General features: G+C 35.2%; 1 protein-coding gene across 4 annotated transcripts in view; it reads left to right on the top strand.

Annotated features, from left to right (window-relative positions):
* The window catches only part of Csmd3 (CUB and Sushi multiple domains 3), a 1,165,720-nt gene that overhangs the window by 100,418 nt on the left and 1,047,739 nt on the right, over positions 1 to 17,563 (top strand). For all 4 annotated transcript variants that reach the window (XM_021216672.2, XM_029547950.1, XM_029547951.1 and 1 more), the window contains exon 2: positions 6,510 to 6,732. In XM_021216672.2, the coding sequence (XP_021072331.1) occupies positions 6,510 to 6,732 (223 nt within the window). The remainder of the gene's footprint in view (positions 1 to 6,509; positions 6,733 to 17,563) is intronic.

Below are 17,563 nucleotides of genomic sequence, written 5' to 3'. Positions count from 1 at the left end.
AAACATCCAACTTGTTGCAAAAAAAAAAAAAAAAAAAAAAAGCCTTAAAGCTTAATGGATAAAGTTAAGTTGCAAACGTTATGTGGAGGAGGGAAAGAGAGGAGGAAGGAGGATCAGGAGATTGGTATCTTTGGCTACAAAGCAAGTTCAAAGCATGCCTAGGATACATAAAATCCACTCATAAATGAAATTAAAAATAATTAAATACATATTACAGCACTTCAATGATAATTAATGAGTATGCCTTGAACTGTTTTATTCTCTAGAATAAAATTTTCTGTGTTTTGTTTGAAAAGTGTTTCAGCTGCCTATCATAGTTTAATTTATATGTGATTCTTTTTAGCATTAAATAAGGTAGGCTGAAGAATATGCTGAATGCAATAGCTTTACAAAGACTAAACATATCACAGTGGAGAGTGGCTTCCATTCAGGTTATATTTATAATGTGAATGCTTGATTTGTTCAGAAAGTGATAAATCTGCATTTTTCAATGTAATAAATTTAGTGTCATAAGTGGCATATATTCTTCAATCTCTGGCATCACTACTGACGGAATATGAAATTTCAGTTGATATGATGTATTTATTCTTAGTGATTTATATATTATGCTTACATATGCTTGTAGCTTGAGCATAGATCCCGTTTACTAGATTATATATTCTTTTATTTGTTGGGAAAGTCTATTTTTGTTAGTCTTTTGTTGACTTTTGTACCTATGTTCAGTGGCAATATAGGTCTGAGCTTTCACGGTACTTGACTTTTTGTTTGATTTAAATGTCCGGATCATGATGGACTTTACCTACCTCAATACATTGGGTAATTAGAGATTAACTGACATTAGATTTTTCTGAAAATTTCTATAAAATTTAACCACAAATCTACCTATTTTTATTAGTTGGTAAATGTCATTACTGATGTATTTTCTGATGAGATTTCCTGTTTCTTCATGAGCCTATTTTACTAAGGTTTATGTTACCAGGAATTGGTTCCATCTCTTCTAAGTTACCATATTTGTTGGTGTATAGTCATTCAAAAACTGCTTTAAATACCCTATATATTTCTGTGGTGTTTTAGTTTGTTGTAATCCAACATTCATTTTATTGGTTTTGACACATTTGGTTTTTCCTGGTAAAATTTGATTGTTTTCTTGCTGTTTTAAAGTAACCAATGCTTCATTTCATTGATTTTTAAACATAATATACTATGTTTCTGTTTTGATTCTCTTTACTATTTTTTATGGCACTTTAGATTGAAGTCTCTTTTTTCTCTTCAGTTACTTCACGAAAATTATTTATTTGACATGGTTTTTTGTTTTTTGTTGTTTTTTGTTTTTGTTAGTTCAGGATTTTTTTGTTTGTTGTTTGTTTGTTTTGAGATACATGCTCACTTTATATCATTGCTGTCTCTTAACTATTAATTGTTTCCTGGCGTCCTACTGATGGGAATAGAGATGCATACCACCTAGGTGTTAAAATCACTATATTTTTTGCTCATTAGTAATAGCTCTTAGAGAGTTGCACCCAGTGAGCTTTCAACACAAAGTATTGCGTTCTTGGATGGTTTAAAACCAATTTTCATCTCTCAGCCACCTGTAATTTCATAAAAGATTCTTAGTTAGGTATGAGACTTTATACCCCAATGTCATAACAGAATTAATTATTTTTATGGAAAAATTTACTGTTGTAAATGCTGGAATATATTTTTGTTTGTCAAAATGATAACCCCTGCTTCCTTGAATGTAGATTTGTACTTCTATGTTTTTTTGTTTTGGTTTGGTTTGGTTTTTTTGTTACTGTTGTTATGTTTGCTTTCTGCCTGGATAAAAGTTTGATTTTGGAAAAATAAAGCTATNTAGTTCACAATCAATTAACTTAATGATGGACAGTTTATGTCAGATATCTACAAATGTCACAAACCAGTGTTTCCCACCTTTTAACGTTCTACATATGCAGTTGGTTATACTTTTGCTTCATAAAAATTTAGAAGTCTATCTTAGCTTCTAGTTCTTTGAGCTGGACCTCAAATGGTCCTCAGCTGAGAAATTAGAAATAGTTCAGGCCTTTTCTCCTTGTGCATATGGGCCAGGAGACACTCAAATCCTCAAGTGCTTTAAAAGTGTCTCAGCATCAGCAATGAACAATTTTTTCCAAGGTTTTTCCAACGCTTTTAGGCGTTGATTTGATTCTTGTCTGTATTACTTTATTTTGTAACTTAGACAATTGCATTGTTAAATATTCTTTTGTCAATTGGTCGAGGGAATAAAGATTTAAACATTTAAATGTACGGTAATCACTGTAACTGAGAAAACTACAGGTTATATGATCATGCTTAAATAATATTGACAAATAAATTTCCTATGGCAACACAGGTACAATATTGAGAATATTCTGTGTGGAAGGGAAATTTGTCGTACTTTTTCTATTCCTTTTGGAAGTGTAATGTTATTCAGACAGCTTCAAGGAGGATAAATTTGAAAGTCAAGTACAAAGCCAAGAATGGTAGTGAGTTGCAGAGCCACATGCCAAGCTGTTAGATTGAAGTTGATTTTTATTTAACTTTTCTTTTTTTTTTTAACATTCTTTTATTATTATTATTTTCTTTATTTACATTTCAAATGCTATCCCTATACCCCTCCTCCACCCTGCCCCCCTGCCCACTCACTCCCACTACTTGGCCCTGGCCTTCCCCTGTGCTGGGTCATGTAAAGTTTGCAAGACCAAGGGGCCTCTCTTCCCAATGATGGCCTATTAGAGCATCTTCTGCTACAAATGCAGCTAGAGACTCGAGCTCAGGGGGTACTGGTTAGTTCATATTGTTGTTGCACCTACAGGGTTGCATCCCCCTACAACTCCTTGGGTACTTTCTCTAGCTCCTCCATTGGGGGCCCTGTGTTCCATCCAATAGCTGACTGTGAGCATCCACTTCTGTGTTTGCCAGGCACTGGCATAGTCCCACAAGTGACCGCTATATCAAATGATGTAACTCATTACATCATTTCTAAAGCTTAAAGATTTAAATATTTTTTAAGCAAATTCTTGTCCTTTAAAGTTTACTTGGATTTCTGTGACTGAGGTAGTATTTTAATCAGTTACTCCGATATCTTTTTCTGAAATATATTAAGATAAACTGACTCAAATATCAAAAGGTTTGAAGGTAAAAGGCTTGAAATGTCATGTCTATAAGTTTGGAATGTGTTGTAAACCTGGCAAAATTAACTATCTGAACTCTTTAAGCATATTTCCTCTTTTCATAATTTTTTCTGGTTTAGAATTTAGGGCAAGTTCTTGATATAGAAGAAACAGTATTTCTCAGTAGTTTATCATGGTGATGTAAACAGGAAAAATATTTATAAATAATGGTAACGCCAGAATGTAATTCCAGAAATACATCACCAAGTCAACATATAATGTTGTATTTCTAAAAAAAAAAAAAAAATAGTGGTATATTAGACAATAGAATATATGATGAGTGGAACTTTACCAACATGTCTAGATAAGTGTGTCATAAGAGAAGGATGTTTATACAACTTTTATTCACAAAAGGTAAAGTGAATAAATGAATATATTATTCATTCTATAACACTGATTCAGAAAGCAAATAGCTGTTATTTAGAAAGGCAAACAGAAGCTTTCTTACTCTAAATCGACATTTTCATTGGGCTTTTCAATTGGTTAAAAATCTCAAACAACTAAATATGTATCCCTGTGCCCTTTGTAATATGAAAAAGGTATGCTAATAGTGGAAATTATTGCTACTCTAATTTTCCTTGTGCATCTGTGACTTCTTGTGTGCTCACTTCTGATCAAGAAACTCCTTATCCTGTGTCCCCTACTGATTTTCTAACCATCTGAGACTAAGATCCAGATTGGGATTATGACACATTCTGTTAGGAAACTTCTTGTGTTTAAAGGAATATTTCAGAAGTGATCAGGGGAGGGGTGTGCCTGAGACACAGTGTTGCGATATAGTGTAATAATATCACTGCTGTAAGTGCCTAAACATTTCCAGTTGCCTATTGGGAGTTAAAATATGAGCAAAACACTAAAGAGCTTGAATTTTAAACTTTGTAACTTGTTCTATTGACTAGAAGAGATGTATATAGTCTTATGTAAGATAAGAAACAATAGATAAATGAAATTATCAAGAGAAACCTCATTAGACAGGGATACACTTAAGAAAAACATGAGCCGGGCATGGTGGTGCACGCCTTTAATCCCAGGAGACAGAGGCAGGCGGATTTCTGAGTTGGAGGTCAGCCTGGTCTACAAAGTGAGTTCCAGGACAGCCAGGGCTATACAGAGAAACCCTGTCGCAAAAAAACAAAAAAAAGAAAAAAGGAAAAACATGAACTAACTAACTTAAATAGATACTTATTTTAAAATGTATCTTGTAAAATATATCAAATTTAATTTTTCTCTGCACAGAAAAATTAAAAGTTGTTCACATTCTTAGAAAAAAATGTATATAGAGCAGAAAACATTTAGTAGAAGGGTAGACTCCAAGGTCATTGAGTGATGATGTTTATTTTTAACATTTAAAATTCTATTTCTGAGTTTAAATTACTTTTATTCAAAATTTTAAACCTTAGAAAATACTTCATTTTAAATGTATAGTTTCATGATTAATCTACTTAAAAGAAAAATAAATGAATAATTTAGAAAAAAGGTGGCATTAAACAGGTGCAATTTTCTATTTATCTAAAGAAAATAATATTTGCAGGGTATGAATCAGCAGCCCCTTTGCAAATGAGCAGACAAAACAGTCAGAGTGTTATTTTAAGACGTATGCCCTTTGTCCAACATAATCAGGGTTATATGGCTTGAGAACATAAAAAAACAGCCCATAGATCAGATTGTAGCTAAAGGGATTCATGCTTGCATTTTGTTATGAAGTTCAAATTGGAAACTGTTCAGGCAGAAAACTAATAGAAATGGGTGATAGCTAATTAACCTAAGGCTTCAAAGTAATTGCTCTGCAGGAAGCAATTTGAAAGAGACCTTTTAATATTTGTTTATTTATTTATATACTTTTGAAAATCTTAAAACACCCTATTTGACTTTTGATGAATTAGCGAAAAATATATGAATATAGGCAAGTATTGACTTTTTAAGCTTCTACCTGATCTGAATTCTTGGTAAGCTTTTAAAAAAAGCAAGAATGTAGCAAGAATTTCATGTATTTACCAGGATTAGCACTTGGACACATACAGACCTGAAGCTGCAGACTTCCAAGCTAAGTAAGGATCAAGGACAATTTTATATATATCTACCCAACCATGAGACAGGTTCTTAGGAGCAGACCCATTACCGTTAGCAAATCTAGAGCAAATGGTTGTTGCATGGTGAACTGATTCACTAAGAAAACACAGCTGCTGCTGTGATTTGAGGCACAGAATGAGATATTAACATTGGAACATGGCTCCTGACTGCCCCAGTCTCTAATTGTGCTTCTAAACTTCTGTATATGTCTCTGCATCTTGATCTGTATATTCAAACAAACTAATTAGTCAAGAATATTCTTTTTTTTTCTTTTTTTTCCTTTTTTTTATGGTTTTTTGAGACAGGGTTTCTCTGTATAGCCTTGGCTGTCCTGGAACTCACTCTGTAGACCAGGCTGGCCTCGAACTCAGAAATCCGCCTGCCACTGCCTCCCGAGTGCTGGGATTAAAGGCGTGCGCCACCACGCCCAGCTCTAGTCAAGAATATTCTAAGCTGTCAAATTATCTCTGAGAAGCATGCCCTCATATACCTCTCATAGAAGTGGTGCAAAAATTAAGAACACTGATACAAAATGTCCAGACTTAATTTTTATATATATATTGATATATATAAATATAAATATATATATATGATATATTCATATATATATATATATATATATATATATATGAATGATTACATTTGGTCCTAATTTAGGATTACCATAGAATGAACCGATCACTGTTATGGAAATAGAAACAATTACATAGACTGTTTTTTGCAAATCCTCCTCTAGTGAATCGAGCATATTCTTCTAATATACTGTATAGGTATATCGGACTATGTTTCAAAGCACATTATATCAGAAATTATGGATTTAATCATTTTAGACCTTACCACATTTTATAATCAATTTTCAACACTCATTACTTCTCCCCAGAATTAGATTAAAAAGCATATGAAGCAAATTGACGTTTGAAACTTTTATTTGTTAGATCAAAATGGATAATGAATCAAATATAGTAAGTAATTTTTATCCACTGCTTTACAATTATTAAATTAAGTCTAATAAATTATAAATATGTTGTTTTTATACTATAAATCATATGATATATATATGTATATATATATACATATATATGTTACACATATGTTTATAAAACTTATCTAGTTCATAAAACATCATTTAAAATTTATCACTATTGGTGTTAAAGAAAACCAAACATTTAAAAATTTTAAAAATTTAAAACCAAAACATCTAATGGGTTTTTAAATTTTTCTATAACCATGTCTATTTGTCTTGTGTTACAGGATTTATTTATACATGTGGTGGAACTTTAAAAGGACTCAATGGCACCATAGAAAGCCCTGGTTTTCCATATGGATACCCAAATGGTGCGAACTGTACATGGGTAATAATAGCAGAAGAACGAAATAGAATACAAATTGTTTTTCAGTCATTTGCACTAGAAGAGGAATACGACTACTTATCTTTATATGATGGACATCCTCATCCTACGAACTTTAGGACAAGGTTAGTGAATTTTTAGTGGTACACTAAAGGTATAATATATCATGGGAAGACCACGTGTTTCATAGAAAAAGCTAATTATATGATTTGTTATAATAAATTTATATCGACCAAGTATGTACTATTTATGTGAGAATGCATAATTTATTTATTTTTCTCTATAATTCTTACTGCCTAATAATAGAAATTATTACTTTTCCACAGGTAGATAAAGTGCTTATGCTGTTTGTGGTTTTAAGTTAATTAACTTAAGGCTTCATTCATTGTGGTAATAACTTGGGGCAAAATAAAATTATACTATAAAAGGTGTCTTTCAGAAGTATGTGTTCAATATAATGTGTTATAAAAAATACTTTAAAATCAGTATTTATGTAATGGATAAATACAATGATTTCATAAATTGTTTAAATAACAGGCAAACAGTTTTTTACACAAAGATAAATCTCACATTTCTGATATTATAGTAGGAATTATGCATGCATTCATATATATCATTTTAATATAACTTTTATGTGTATAGATGTTTTACCTGCATGCATGTACGTGTAGTGTAGGCATGTACATCTTACACAGAGGCCAGATAAGGGTGTCACATACCCTTGAACTGGCGTTATATACATGCTAGGAGTCAGGTTCTCTGAAAGAATGACCAGTGCACTTAACAGTTAAACCATCTGTCCAGCCCTGATATTTTGCATTTTTGAAAATAGTCAATTAAACATGAAAAAGAGTTCAATTTTTCCTAAATAGGTGTTTAGAATGTTGTTTAAAATAAATATGCTTTATTTACACTAGACTGTTTTTGGTTAGAAAACTCCTTATTTTAAAAGAATTAAAACTTGGAAAAAAGCATACATGTTTCAATGTGATAAAAATTATTTGGTAACTCTGTCACTCTTCTTAATGGTTGATACTATGTTCTTGTTTTTTTGCTTGTTTGTTTGTTTGTTTGTTTGTTTTCAAAAGAAGCTCTTCAACATTAACTTTCTAAACTTTCACCATTCTTTCACATCTTACCATTGATCATTTGTATTTTTTCTTTAATTGAAAAATAGTCTTTTTCATACAATATAATTTGAATAGTTTCCCCTCTCTGTACTTCTCCCAGTTCCTCCCCATCTCCACTTCCTTTTGGATACACTCACTTTCTGTATCTCATTAAGAAAGAATACATTGGGTGCTTGAGAGATGACTCAGCATTTAAGAGCACTGATTGTTCTTCCAGAGGTCCTGAGTTCAAATCCCAGCAATTACATTGTGGCTCACAACCATCTGTAATGAGATCTGATGCTCTCTTCTTGTGTGTCTGAAGACAGCTCCAGTGTACTTATACATAATAAATACATAAATCTTTTTTAAAAAGAAAAAAAGAAAGAATACATTCTCAGAGATAACAACCTAACATTGCAAATAAAATATAATAAGATGAAGCAAAAAAAAAATACGTCAAAGTTGGTCACAGCAGCCCAACCGTAGGAAAAGAGTCCCCAAAGCAGGGATAAGTGTTAGAGACCTACTTTTCACTGTCAGGGATCCCATAAAATGATAAGCTAAGCGCTATAATACACACGCAGAGGGAGTGATACAGACCTTTGTAGGCGCTGTGTTTTCTGCTTTAGTCTTTGTGAGCTCATATGTACCTTTCTTAGTTTATTCAGAGGGTCTTGCTTTCCTGACGCCCCCCCCTATGTCCTTTGGCTCTTATACTTCTGCTTTCTCTTCTCTATTCCCTGATCTCCGACGAGAGAAATTTGATAGAGATCTCCCATTTAGACTCCCTTTCCACATAATGGTCTGGCTGTGGATCTCTGCATCTATTTTCATCTAATGCCTGAGGAAGTTTTCCCAATGGTGGGATAAGACACTTAACGGTATGAGGATGTAGCAGATCGTCATTAGGAATCACTTATTAGAATGCTCATTAGGATCACCTTTTAAATGTATAGATATAGATACAGATATAGAGATATAGAGATAATCATGACCAATAGTGTTTGGTTTTACACTAGGTCTCTGGCTACCTAGTATCTGGTTCTCTGACGTCCAAGAAGTATCAGGTACAGATCCCTTCTCACGGAATAAGCCTTAGGTCTAATCACACATTGGTTAGTTACTCCCACAAATTCTGTGCCACCATTGCCCTAGCATATTTTCTAGGCAGGACAGATTGTAGGTCAAAGATTTTGTGGCTTGGTTGGTATCCATGTTTCGCTTTTGGGATTCTGGAAACTACTATCCCATATCAAAGATAGTAAAATGTAGAGGGAGGTCTCTGTATTGGCACCAGCTCATGCTTATTGAGATGTGTGACTGTTGTCCTTAGAAATGGGCCCCGATTGTCAGTTTAGACTTGTCCTAATAGCAGGCTTTGCCATTTGAGGCCCACTGGCCATGAACTCAGTTGAATGCAACCTAGCTAAACCATTGAAACTCTTACTGGCCAGTTGAGACTCTGTATCCCCCATTACTAGAAGTCCTTATTCAGATCACCTTTAAAAATTGCAGAAAGCTACTATTGCATATGCCAGTAAGATTTTGCTGAAAGAACCCTGATATAGCTGTCCCCTGTGAGGCTATGCCAGTGCCTGGCAAATACAAAAGTGAATACTCACAGTCATCTATAGGATGGAACACAGGGCTCCCAATGGAGGAGCTAGAGAAATTACCCAAGGAGCTGAAGGGGTCTGCAACCCTATACGTGGAACAACAATATGAACTAATCAGTACCCCCAGAGCTCGTGCCTCTAGCTGCATATGTAGCAGAAGATGGCCTAGTTGACCATCATTGGGAAGAGAGGCCCCTTGGTCTTGCAAACTTTATATGCCCCATACAGGGGAACGCCAGGGCAAAGAAGTGGAAGTTTGTGGGTAGGGGAGCAGGGAGGGGGAAGGGTATAGAGGACTTTTGGGGTAGCATTTGATATGTAAATGAAGAAAATATCTAATAAAATAATTTTAAAAAATTCCAGAACGCTTCCACTGCACTAGTTTTCAAAAAGTTCCTATCCAATTCCAGCTACCTTTAGCAATAATTTCTCTCTCCACCTCATTTCCCCCTTGACTTGATTCCCCTACTTATATACCCAGCTGTCCCTATTCTGTCATAAATCTATTTTATTTTTCCCTCCCAGGGCAGTCCCTGCATCCCCCTAGACACTACTCTTTTCCCAAACTCTCTTGGTCTACAGATTGAAGTTGGTTATCATTGAATTAATGGCTAATATTCCCTTATAAGGGAATACATGTCATATTTATATTTCTGGGTTTGGATTACCACACTCCGGGTGCATTTTCCTTGCTCCATATATTTGTTTGCCCATTTCATGATACCTTTTTCTTAACAGCTGAGCAATCATCATTCATAGTGTAGATGCACTATATTGTCTTTATCCATTTTTCTTTTGAGGGACATCCAAGTTGATTAACATTTCTCATTAGCATGAATGAAACTCTAATGAACATGGTAAGCAGGTGTCCGTGTGTTAGAATGGAGCAGACTTTTGGAAATATGTCCAAGAGTGTTATAGCAAGGTCTTGAATTAGATAGATTCTCAACTTTCTGAGCCATGACCATATTGAATTCAATAGTGGCAATACAAGTTTGCCCACCCACGAGCAATGGAGGAGCACTCTCCTCGCTCCACATGCTTGCCAGCCTAAGTCATCACTTGTGTTATTGAACTTTCTACTTCTGACAGACATAAGATGGAATCTCAAAGTCATTTTGATTTGCATTTCTCTGAGAGCTAAGAAAGTTGAACATTAATTGTTTCTCGGCTATTTGAGATTTCTCTCTTAACAATTTTGTTTTAGATCTGTTCTACATTTTAAAACCAGATTTTTATTTTGTAGGATGTTGTTTTGCCTATTGGGCATGCTCTTTGCCTTACAGAAGATTTTCAGTATGACAAGGCCCCATTATTGATTATTGATATTAGTGTCTGCATTATTGTTGTTCTATTCCGAGACTTGAATCCTGTGCCAGTATATTGAAGGCTATTTCCTGACTTTATCTTCTTCTTTTTTTTAAGTGCATATTTTTATTAGATAATTTCTTTATTTACATTTCAAATGCTATCCCGAAAGTTCCCTATACCCTTCCCTCACCTTGCTCCCCTACCCACCCACTCCCACTTCTTGGCCCTGGCATTCCCCTGTACTGGGGCATATATAGTTTGCAAGACCTAGGGGCCTCTCTTCCCAATGATGGCCTGCTAGGCCATCTTCTGCTACATATGCAGCTAGAGACACGAGCTCAGGGGTACTGATTAGTTCATATTGTTGTTCCACCTATAGGGTTGCAGTCCCCTTCAGCTCCTTGGGTACTTTCTCTAGCTCCTCCATTGTGGACTCCTATTGTGTTCCATCCAATAGCTGACTTTGAGCATACGCTTCTGTGTTTGCCAGGCACTGGCGTAGTCTCACAAGAGACCACTATATCAGGGTCCCTTCCGCAACATCTTGCTGGCAAGTGCAATAGTGTCTGGGCTTGGTGGCTGGTGATGAGAAGGATCCCCTGACTTCATCTTCTAATAGGTTCAGTGTATCAGGTTTTTGGGGTGTGTGTGTAGGGGGGTCTTTGATCCTTGGAATTGAGTTTTGTACAGGTTGATAAAAATTTATCTATTTGCATTTTTTTCCATGTAGGCACCAGTTTGATCAGGACTACTTGTGGAAGATTTTTTTTTCCAGTGTGTATGTCTGACTTTAACAAAATTCAGGTGTCCATACATGTGTGAATTCATGTCTAGGCTTCAATATAGTTCCATGGTCAAAATGTCTGTGTTTATGCCAACACCATGCTGTTTTTATTACTATACCTCCATAGTGTAACTTGAAATCCAGAATGTTAAGTCTCTAGCAGTTCTTTTATTGTCAAGGATTGTTTTAGCTAAACTGGTTGTTTTTCTTCTTCATATGAAGTTGGAAATTGTCCTTTCAAGATCTCTAAATATTTGTGTTGGAACTTTGATGGTAATTACATTGAATCTAACAATTGCTTTCGTTAGGACGGTCATTTTTCCATGTTGATCTTACTTACCCATGAGCATGAGATATCTTTCCATTTTCTGTTATCTTAAATTTATTTCTGGAAAGACTTGAAGAATTATAATACAAGTCTTTCACTTGCTTGGTTAGGGCTACATCAAAATATTTTATATTATTTGAGGCTATTGTGAAAAATGTTGTTTCCTTGTTTTCTTTCTCAGGTCACTTGTAATTTGTACATAGGAGGGTTACTGATTTTTTTTTTTTTTGAGTTAATCTTGTATCCAGCTACCTTGCTGAAAGTGTCTATGAACTTTAGGAGTTCCCTGGTAGAATTCTAAAGTTCACTTACGTATACTATCTTAACATCCGTAAATAATGCTATTTTGAATTTTTCCTTTCCAGTTTGTATCTCCTTGATCTCCTTCAGCAGTCATATTGCTCTAGCTAAAACTTCTAGTAGTATATTGAATAAATGTGGAGAGCTTGGGCAGTCTTGTCTCTGATTTTATTGAGAGTTTGTGTTTATCTCTATTTAATTGAGGTTACAGACTTTCTGTAAATTGCCTTTATCAGGTTTAGGTATGGCCTTTGTGTCCTTTTTGTAATGAAGATGTGATGAATGCTCTCAAAGGCTGTTTTGATATCTAGTGAGATAATCATGTGGTTTTGTTGTTGCTTCTCTTTTTTAGTTATTTTATTTATTTATATTTCAAATGTTGTCCCTTTTCCTGGTTTCCCCTCCATAAACACCCTATCCCATCCCCTCTCCCTCTTTGAGGGTTCTCTTCCATCTACCCACCCACTTCTGCTCTCTACCCTAATATCCCCCTAAGCTGGGACATGGAGCCTCCACAGGACCAAAGGCCTCTCCTTTCTTTGATGCCAGATAAGACAATCCTCTGCTACATATGCAGCTGGAGCCATGTATCCCTACATGTGTACTCTGTGGTTGGTGCTTTAGTTCCTAGGAGCTCTGGGGAGTCTGATTAGTTGATATTGTTGCTCTTCCTATGGGGTTGCATTCCCCTTCAGCTCCTTCATTCCTTCCTCTAACTCTTCCATTTGGGTCCCTATGCTCAGTCCTATAGTTGGCTGCGAGCATCCACATCTGTATTGGTCAGGCTTTGGCACACACTCTCAGGAGACAGGCTCCTGTCAGCAAGCACTTCTTGTCATCAGCAATAGTATTTGGGTTTGGTGTCTGGAGATGGGATGGATCCCTAGGTGGGTTGGTCATCTTTGCTGCACTCTTTGTCCCTGTATTTCCTTTAGACAGGAACAATTCTGGGTTAAAATTTTTAAGGTGGGTGGGTGTCTTTCAGTTGTGGATTAAATTGACTGATTTTCATATATTGAATCATCCCTGCATCTCCGAGATGAAGTATAGTTGATCATAGTTTTTGATGTATTCTTGGATTCGATTTGCAAGGATTTTATTCAATATTTTTTTATTTATGTTTATAAAGGAAATTTGCATGCAATACGTTGTCTTTTTTGTGTATTGTTTCTATGTGGTTTGAATATCAAGGAAACTTTAATTTCATAAAATAAATTGCAAAGTGTTTTTCTGTTTTTATGTTATGGAATAATTTGAGATTTTAATTTTTTATTGGTTATTTTATTTACTTACATTTCAAATGCTATCCTCCTTCCCAGTTTCCCCTCCACAAGCCCCCTATCCCCTCCTCCCTTCCCCTGCCAGTATGAGGATACCCACCCATCCACTCCTGTCTCAGCTCCCTAGCATTCCCCTATCCTGGATCATCAAGCTTCCACAGGACCAAGGGGCTGCCCTCCCAGTGATGCCAGATAAGGCCATCCTCTAACACACATCCAGTTGAAGCCATGAGTCTCCACTGTGTACTATTTGGTTGGTGGTTTAGTCCCTGGGAGCTTTGATGATCTGGTTGGTTAATACTGTTGTTCTTCCTGTGGGTGGGTTTGGAATAATTTCAGCAGCATTTGTGTTAACTCTTATTTAAAATTCTTAGAGAATTCTGACTTAAAACAATCTTGCCCCAGCATTTTTTGGGTCAGACTTTTAGTGATTGCTTCTATTTTCTTAGGAGCTATAGGTCTACTTACCTTGTTTATCTAGTGATTTTACTTAGGTAAGTGGTACCTATGAACCAAATTATGTATTTCTTTTCAATTTGGTGAAGTACAGGTTTTTAATACATGTCCTCATGATTCTCTAGAGCTCCTCAAAGTCTGTTATATCTTTCTTTTCATTTCTGTTTTTTTTTTGAAAATTTGATATTCTTTCTGAGCTGTTCACTTCAGTTGAGTAAGGGTTTGCCCATCTTGTTGAACCAACACTTTGTTTCATGGTTTCTTTGTATTGTTATCTTTGTTTCTATTTTATAGAGGTCAGCATTCAGTTTGAGTATATAATTCAGCTTGACCAATAATTGTTGATTCCTGTTACTTTTGTTGCCATAAGTGTTGGTATGTGTGTGCGTGTGTGGGCATGTGTGTGTGTTTGCTTCCATTATTTTGATTTTGATGATGTGAGAGTATGTATTTTCTGTGTTTCCATAGGTGTAATTTACCTCTTAAGTTGAAATTCTGTATGACTAAATTTGTACATAGAAATTTTTAATTTTGACTTTATCACACAATATCTTCTTTTCTCCCTCTATGGTGATTGAAATTTTTGCTGGTTGTAGTAGTCTGGACTGATATCTGTGAGATTCTATAGCATATCTGCTTAGGCTCTCCTGGCTACTAGAGTGTCCTTTGATAAGTCAGCTGTAATTCTAACAGGTCTGCCTTTATATGCTACCTGGTCTTTTTGCCATAGAGATTATAGTATTTTTTTCTTTGATTTGTATGTTTAGAGCTTTGATTATTATGTGATAGTCTTTCCTGATCCAATCTATTTGATGTTCTGTATGGTTCTTCTACCATTTTAGGCATCTCTTTCTCTATGTTGGAATTTTCTGCTATGGGCTTGTTTTTCTAAGGCTTTGTTATGACTTCTTCTTGCCTCTATTTTCCTCTATTCTGAGGTTTGCTCTTTTAATAGTATCCCAGATTTTCTGGATGTTTCATGTCAGGAAATTTTTAGATTTGACATTTTCTTTGATACATCCATCTACTTCTTCTATTGTATCTTCAATGCATGAGAGTCTTTCTTCCAACTCTTATATACTGTCCATGAAACTTGACCCTATAGCTCCTGTTCATACTCCTAAAATTGTAATTTCCAGAATCCCCCCCCCCAGTTTGTGCTTTTATTATTGAATATTTTTCTAATTTCATCTCTTGAACAATGTTATTTATTTGCATACACTCCATGCATATCTCGGTTTCTTTAAGAATGTATTTCTTCTTTAAGGAACTCTGTCATATTTATAAAGGTTGTTTACCCATTTTTTTCTGATATGTTGAAATATTCAGGCCTGCTTTGTTAGGCTAGCTAGGCACTACTACTGGAGAGTTATTGTACTGGCTGTTATTGATTGAGATTTTTATGCTGGCAACTAGACATCTCGGTTAAGGATCATTATAGGTCTAGGTGCTGAATCCTAGACTCGTCATTATTAGTTGGAGGTTGTGTTCCTTGATTTCTCCTTCTCTCTGGAGTTTCAGAGTTTGATAACTATGTGCTTGCTACCTGTTTTCATACCCTGTTAAGCTGGTAAATTCACAGGGACTGCCTGTTATTGTTGGAGCCTGGGATTCTGAGATGAGTTAGGGAAGGAATATTGAAAAAAAGAAAGTCTTTTTGGTACCTCAGGAATGCGGTCAGAAATAAATGGGAGACCACAGGAGATTTCTGGCTGTAGAACTTGGCATGAGAATGGGGGGGGGGTCTGGGTCTCAGGAGCAAAATGAAAGGTGCTGGCCTGCCTTCAGTCTATTTGCTGTCCCAAGAGGAATGGCCCTTGGGTTAACAAGTGCTGCCTGCTGGAGGTGGGGTATGAAACAAGCAACAAGTGTGAATAGTTTGGGTGCAGATAGTTTGTAGGATCCATATGAGGTATGGTCAGAGGTGAAGGACGCCTTCAAATGGTATTCCTTTGGAGTGCTAAGGAGGAGTTGGGGAATTAGATGTGGGGAAACAGAAATAGAAGGGAGAGGTCTTTAGGAAACCTGGTCTTCTGGCAGGCATGACCTATGGTTTAATTAATTTGGTTTTAAATAAGATTTTTATGTTCATTTTTCTACCACATTTCTTTGTAAAGGAAGTCATGAGAAAGATGACATATCGAGAAGTAATACCTATATTACTTTGGTAAGTTTCATGTTCAAGAGCTGTTTAGGCAAGCTGTGCATACTAACACTAAGCAACATAACAGTGAGAAAATATTATCATCTCATTGTGAACTTCTCAAAACCTTAATGAAAATAGATATAAAACATCTGCATAGAGGTAACATCTCATTAATACAGATTTTTTTGAACTGTTTTCAGCCTGAGTGGAAATTGAATCTGCTTTAATTGTTTAATAATATTTGTTTAAAGGTGAAAAGTTTACTAGACTGATTAACAATGGGAATGTAATTTGATTTATTTTCTCATTTTAACTACTTTGACTTACTGCTTCTGATTGTTGATCATCTTAAATGGCTAAGCTCATTCAGGTATATCGTTTTACATATACACTGTGTGACATCTGTTATAAACAGTGTCCTTTCATTGACATTGCAAATGTCATTAGATGGTGTTTATTTTTAATGATACAACATCAAGTTAAGATAGAATACATCCATATGAACCTGCATTAATGAACATGAGTAGGTAGTGGTGAACTGATGTGTTTTTCCCATAGCTGTTTTTAATCCAACCAATAGCATAGGCCATAAGAGGTTAACTATTTTCAAGAATTTTCCTAAAATATTATGCATAAAAGAAGACTTTGTAGATTTTCTTCACATCAGTGTTGCATTCTGTGTAATTTGCATAAATATAAAACTATGAACTAGCCTTTAAAATATTATCTGATAGCTTTACAATGTATTGACAATTGTATTTGTTGTGCACATATCTATCCTCTCAAGGTATAAGACAACTTAATATTTACTTATCTCAACTGATTATAACAAATAACAAAAATTTCACCTGAACACACAAAAATATATTCCTTCTTCCCAGAACCTCAAAATTGATCACATACTCAGTCTCAAAGCAAATCCCAACACACTTACACACACACACACACACACACACAATTAAAATAACTCTACATTTTATCTAACCAACAGAGACTAAACCTGGACTTCAATAACAGTAGAATCAATAGAAAGCCTACAAACTCATGGAAACTGAACAATTGTTTACTGAATGAATACTGGATTAAAACAGAAGTAAAGAAATAAATCAAATCCTTCCTAGAATTCAATGAAAATTATTACACAGCATACCCAAATTTATGAGACACAATGAAAATTGTGCTAAGTAAACCAAGTTCATAGTACCCAGTGCCTACATCCAAAAAAAAAAAGGAAAAAAAAAAGGAAGAAGAAGAAGAAAGAAAAAGGAAAAAAAAAGGATAGATCACATACTAGCAGCATAACAACATACATAAAAGCTCTAGTATACAAAGATACAAGCACAACTAAGAGGAGGAGTTGGTAGGAAATAATCAAACTGAGAGCTAAAATAAAAGAGAACAATTCAAAGAATCAATGAAATAGAGAGTTGGTTTTTTGAGAAAATCTCCAATGTGGACTTAGCTACATTAACAAACAGAGAGAGAATATCCAAATCAACATCAGAATAAAAAACAGGAGCATAGCACCAGGCACCAAGGAAATCCAGAGAATAATGGGTCGCCAATGGAGGAGCTAGAGAAAGTACCCAAGGACCTTAAGGGGGCTGCAACCCTGTAGGTGGA

The sequence above is a fragment of the Mus pahari genome, chromosome 17 (assembly GCF_900095145.1).
Source record: "Mus pahari chromosome 17, PAHARI_EIJ_v1.1, whole genome shotgun sequence".
Classification (NCBI taxonomy): domain Eukaryota; kingdom Metazoa; phylum Chordata; class Mammalia; order Rodentia; family Muridae; genus Mus; species Mus pahari.
This window is presented reverse-complemented; position numbering and strand designations above follow the sequence as displayed.